Consider the following 6,328-nt stretch of genomic DNA (forward strand, 5'->3'; position numbering starts at 1 on the left):
ATGATATATCTTTTTCATCTGGTTCATAAGTTTACAGTCTTCGTGATTAAAGTAAGTACTTAAAGCATTATTTCCTATGAAGAAACATCCCTTTCAAATTAAAATACTTTGACAACTATTACAAGTAACGATGAGTTAACAAAAGAGGGCTAAGATTTTATCCATTTTGATGAGGCATTATGTCAAAATAACTTTTGTACCAGCCTGCCTCTTATACACCCAATTTCAAATGAAATTGCTATGTATTAACCAAAAGGGTGAATTTTAAATACAAGGAGGTTGAAAACACTAAAAATAAAAGTGTGGGAAGTGTATGTAAACTTGCTTGCGTTGTGGATGCTCATTGGAAGCAAGTTAATATATACCTAATACCAAGGTGAAGTAACTTCACCGATGATATGGATGCTCATTGGCACTGAAGCAATATTGGGTTAATAGAAAGATGAGTTGAACCAATCACATTTCTTCTCTCTATATAAATTTTTTTCCTCTTAGGCTTTTCATCTCTAATTTAAGAATTTGTCTAAAATATATACATGAATCCCATATCTTACCTATTTCATGGGAAATAATGTTGCAAGTTGAAATTATTGGAATTGAAAGGTTTAAATCCCTATGAAATCATATACTAGAGCATATTTATAGTTTTCTATAAAATGAATAAAGACATAATCTATATTTATTTGACTCATGAGATAATTTGTGCATTTATAAAGATATTTGGTTCTTCCAGTGTGTCACCATTTATTAACATGGAAACAACCACCCTTAAAAATAAAAGAAATTAAGTTCCCCCCTTTTTCTTATTAGCTAAGTGTGAGTTTCACTCATTATTTCTACTTACTTACTTGGAGTCTTCATTTCACTTTGAAATCAATAAAATCATTATTTTTAAATAGTACAAATTGGAAATATAATAAAATTTCAATAAAACCCAAATTATAAAATATTTTCATATTGGGCCCTCCTCAAATGGATAATTTTTAGCCTGATATCCATGTCCCACATTTCAATCAATATTCCACACTCACACATGTTATGAAACCAGCTCACAAAAAGATAGAAAATATAGATCAATGCCTTAGAATTTAGCCTCTTCGAGGGGGAAACCTCCTTTACATTACACAAATGAATGATTCTTTGATGATTCAAATGACAAAACCTCCTTTCTATATATAGGATTCTAAGGAGTCACAATATAACCCAGCCGACCTAACAATAATAATATAAAGGCACAAAAATAACAATAGAGGGATTCTATGGGGCACAGTAATAGCAATATGGGGACAATAGGGGCACAAAAGTATTAGTAAGGAATACAACTACAATAGTAATGGGGTAATCACTAGTATTATAGGGAACTAACATGCCCCTCTCCTTCAAAAACGTTTTGTCCTCAACGCTTGAGTAGTTATGGATGCTTCTGTATAAAATTCTCATCCTCCCATGTGGAATCTTCAGTGGATAAGCTCTTCCACTTGATGAGATACTCTGAAATTGATCGATTTCATAGCTGTCGAGTTCTTGTTTCTATGACTGCTTCTGGTTCCAATATAATTTTTCCTTCCTCGTCAAGTTCTGGAAATATTGTCTGACTCGGAGTTTTTTTCCTATAACCTTCTTTAAACATGAAACATGGAAAACTAGGTGCACTCGAGAAGCTACAGGAAGCTCCAATTTGTATGCCATAGTATCAATCTTTTGCAACACCTTGTATGGACCATAATACTTTGGTGATAATTTATTAACCTTCTTAGCTTGCTTGAGGGACATTTGTTTATATGGTTATAGCCGTAGGAATACCCAATCACCTACATCAAAATTTCTTTTTCTATGATGTTGATCTGCCTATTGTTTCATTCTATTCTATGCCAACACGAGGTTATCCTTTAAGAGTTGGAGGACTTGTTGTTGATGCTCGGTGTGATGTTCCACTACTTGAACCTTAGAATTTTCTCTTAAATATGATGTGATGGATGGTGGCTGATATCCATAAAGTGCCATAAATGGGGTCATTTTTGTTGGTGTATGGAAGGAAGTGTTATACCACCATTTAGCCAGAGGCAACCATTTCACCCATTGTGTCTATTTATCAGATACAAAGCAACGAAGATATCCTTCCAAACATTTGTTTACTATCTCAGTTTGCCCATTAGATTGAGGATGATAAGATGAGTTATGAGCTAACTGAGTAATGAGACAAGAAAATAATTCTGTCCAAAAATTTCTAGTGAAAATGGGATCTCTGTCACTTACAATAATCTTTGGGTTTCCATGTAGCTTTTGAATTGTTTCCATAAATGCAGTAGAAACTGCAATGGCTTTAAATGGATGTGATAATGCAAAAAAGTGTGCATACTTGGTAAGTCTGTCAACTACCACCATGATGACATTCTTTCCCTCAGACTTGGGTAAGCCTGTGATAAAATCCGTTGAAACCTCCTCCCAACGTTGGCTTGGAATGGATAAAGGTTGTAATAGACCCGGGGTCTTAATTGCTTCAACTTTATTTTGTTGGCAAACCAAACATTCCACCACAAACTTTTGAATATCTGATTTAAGGCCATCCCAAAAAAATTCCTTCTTAACCGTGTGGTATGTTTTTAAAAATCCTGAGAGCGAGGACGGGTGAGCTAGGGTTTTGAAACTTAGGGTTTGCAGAGACGGGTGGAAGCGAAACAAAGTCAGAGACAAGGCAGAAGGGTAAATCCTCGGTTCGCATTCAAACCGACGAAGACATAACTCGAAGAGACGGGATAGCAAGCCAATCAGGACTGATAGAAGCAATGGAAGGAAAGCAGGGGAGGGGAGAGATCCCCTCCTACAAAAATATCACGGCAGGCGAATCAAGCGGGAGCGGAATACAGAAAAACTCAAAGGAGAATAGCAGAGATGCGCCAGTAATGGGGAATCGATGGCAAACAAAGCTTGGGGGCAGATGTCTACCCAGGGCACAGAAGAAACCAAGGTACGTAATACCCAACAACAAACTTGAAGAATATAGATGCTATATGAGAGACCATGCTTTGATATGCAAGTTTATGGGTTACTGGCCGTCAGAAAGGGACCTAGCAAAGTGGATACAACAAAGATGGAGGCCGAAAGGGCACATAGACCTAAAACTAGGAGCAAAGGGCTTCTTTACAGTGATATTTGCAAACTTGGAAGATAAAGAAAGAACCTTTGAAGAAGGGCCATATTTCATGAATAATGTTGGACTGTTTATGAGACATTGGGAGGATAGATATAACCCAGACCACGAAAAGATGTTAGCAGCACCCATCTGGGTCAGACTATTTGGTCTACCAATGGAGTTTTGGGACCCTGATATCTTGGAAGGCATAGGTAATACAGTGGGGACTTTTGTCAAGGTAGCAGAGTCAACAAAAAGAGGTAAGTATACATCCTATGCAAGGATATGCATCTATATGAATATAGCAGAGCCATTGCTAGAGTATATAGAGCTAGAATACCATGATGAAATATGGCAGCAACCATTAGACTATGAGCATATACCCTTCAGGTGTAGAAGGTGTCACGAATATGGACACCTTTTCAAACAATGCCCAATGAATAAAGAAGAGGAAACACAAAGAAAACAGGAAGAAGAACAGAGGAGGACAGAGAGGACAGAGGAAGGGGAAACGGGATTCCAGGAAATCCAAAGGAAAAAAAGGTCAGGTAAGGAAGCAACAAGGATACAATGACCGGAAAAACCAGTAATAATAGAAAACCAAAATAAATTTCAGGCTTTACAGGAGGAAGAGGAGGAAAACGGAGAAGAAGACAACGAGGAGGAACCAATGGAAATTATAAAAGAGACAAAAGAATCAGATCTAAACCAGAAGAATAAGATAGAAGGAGTAACGGGGGAGAGCATGGAAATGACAACAGAACAAACCCAGATAGGGACAGATACCCAGAAGGATAGTGCGAATGAGGAGGAAAGAATCATGAGAAGATTGTTACAGGACTGGAAGAACCTTGATGAGAGATTCATACCGGAAGCCCAAAAACAATTATATAAAGAAACATTTCAAAAATACAAGGAGAAAAAAGGCAGCACTTTAGAAAATCAGACAGATCAAACAGAAACGCAAGGAAACCAAAGCCTAGGAATGGACAGTACTGGCAAAGGAGGTAGGAAAAGAGGTAGACGGACATTAAATGAAACTATACAAGCGGTTGGAGAAATATTGGTCAATTCAGGCAGGGTTATACCTCTTTCAGAGGTATTTCAACAACCATCCAAAAAGTTATAAAATGATCGTCACAAGTTGGAACATCAGGGGACTCAACAGCAAAGGAAAGCAGAGGTATCTAAAGGAGAGGATAAAGAAAGATAAGCCTAGCATAATGATAATCCAAGAGACGAAGATTAGCTTCCAAGAATTAGAAGGAATAATTAAAAAACAAAAAATACAATATGAGGTAATGGGCCAGGATGCAAATGGAACAGCAGGAGGTCTTGCAATCCTTTGGAACCCGGAGGAGGTATTGTTTGAAAACTGGATAAGCTCTCCTAGAATCCTTACAGGCTTATTCAGAATGACAGGATCAGCAGAATGGATCCTCATCTCAGGAGTCTATGGACCACACATACTAAGGGATCGGAAAAATTTCCTTAAGGACCTGCAAGCAACTAGAAGGATCCTCCCTGGAATACTGTGGATAGTAGGGGGCGACTTTAATATGATCAGAACGATAGAAGAAAAGAAAGGCGGCATAAGAAGACCAGAGCAAATTATGGAGGATTTTAACGAAATGATCACAGAGCAGCGACTGGTAGACATCCCAACAATCAACGGCACCCATACTTGGAATAACCGAAGGGGAGGAAGAAATCAAATAGCTTCTAGATTAGATCGATTCCTTATATCAGAACAAATAATGAACCGGGATGTATTTGTTGAAGCTAAAATTATGCCGGCGATGGGTTCGGACCATTGGCCGATCAGGCTGGAAATAGATATTAAGAAAAACTCCTGCAAAAAACCCTTCAGGTTTAAGGCCTTATGGCTTAGGAACCCTCAGTTCCTATCTAAGGTAGAGGAATGGTGGACCTAAAGTACACAAAAAGCAAGAGGGAAGATGCATACTTTTCAATTAAAACTCAAAGAACTAAAAGGGAAAATCAAAAAATGGAATAAGGATGAGTTTGGGAATATAATGGAGGAGAAACAAAAGCTAGAGAAAGAAATGGAAGAGATACAACAAAAAATCATTACAGAGGGTAGGAATGAGGAAAGCAGTAAAGAGGAAGGAATTATAATAAGCCAACTGGAAGAGCGAAGGAAACAAGAGGAGATTCTATGGAGACAAAAATCCAGGATTAACTGGCTGCGAGAGGGAGAAAAAAACACCAAGTTTTTCCACCAAGCTATGATTCAGCATAGGCAAAGGAACATGATCTTTTCCATTAAAAACAAAGAAGGAGAAAGGATAATCGATCAAGAAATAATTGGGAAAGTATTGGTGGGATACCATAAAGACATCCTAACAGTTACGCAAGTAGATAGAGAAGCAGCTACAGACCTCATATGCAAAGAGATTCCTAGAGTAATAACAGAAGAACAGAATAAGGCATTGATGAGGGCAGCCACATTAGAGGAGGTGGAGGAAATTGTGAAGGGTATGAAAAAGAACAAAGCACCTGGACCAGATGGCTACACCATGGAGTTTTATCAAGCAGGATGGAATTTTCTCGGACAGGAGATCCTGGAGGCAGTAGAGGAATCCCGCATGAAGCAAAAGGTATGGCCGGGTCTGAATTCGACTTTCCTTACTTTGATTCCTAAAAATGCTAATTCTGAAACAACCCAGGGTTTTAGACCCATTGCCCTGTGCAATGTAATATACAAAATAATTGCCACCCTGATAGCAAAGAGATTAAAACCTATTCTCCCTAGTATAATTTCACCTGAGCAAATAGGATTTGTGGAGGGAAGGAAAATTCTTGATGGACTAGTAGTGACTCAGGAAATGATCCATTCTCTAAAACAGAAGAAACATAAAGGAATGATGATAAAGCTCGATCTGTCAAAAGCCTATGATCGCTTAAACTGGAAATATCTCAGGGCAATCCTTGGGGCCTTTGGATTTAGTAGTAGATGGATAGAATGGGTTTATAGTATGATATCAACGCCTATCTTCTCAGTCCTGCTAAATGGGGTTCCATCGTCAACTTTCAGTGCAACTAGAGGAATAAGACAGGGGGACCCTATATCTCCCTTTTTGTTCATAATGGCGGCGGAGGGGTTGGGAAGATATTTCAAAAAAGAGTTGAGGGAAAGGAAAATTAAAGGCTTAAGACTATGGGGTAACAATC

The 6,328-nt window shown here is 38.2% G+C and overlaps 1 protein-coding gene across 1 annotated transcript; it reads left to right on the forward strand.

Moving 5' to 3' along the window:
* Window positions 1–4,434: 4,434 nt before the first annotated feature.
* LOC149228739 (uncharacterized) lies at window positions 4,435–5,067 on the forward strand. Its single transcript, XM_089380846.1, has one exon. It carries the CDS (start codon window positions 4,435–4,437, stop codon window positions 5,065–5,067), a length of 633 nt encoding a protein of 210 aa, XP_089236972.1.
* The last annotated feature ends 1,261 nt before the right edge of the window (window positions 5,068–6,328 follow it).

Source organism: Pinus tabuliformis, chromosome J (genome assembly GCF_031772625.1).
Source record: "Pinus tabuliformis cultivar Carrire ecotype Pingquan chromosome J, CPIR1, whole genome shotgun sequence".
Taxonomy (NCBI): Eukaryota; Viridiplantae; Streptophyta; class Pinopsida; order Pinales; family Pinaceae; genus Pinus; species Pinus tabuliformis.

Coding starts and splice junctions, on each gene's coding strand:
- LOC149228739 (XM_089380846.1), top strand. CDS start 4,435: ATGGGCCAGGATGCAAATGGAACAGCAGGAGGTCTTGCAATCCTTTGG.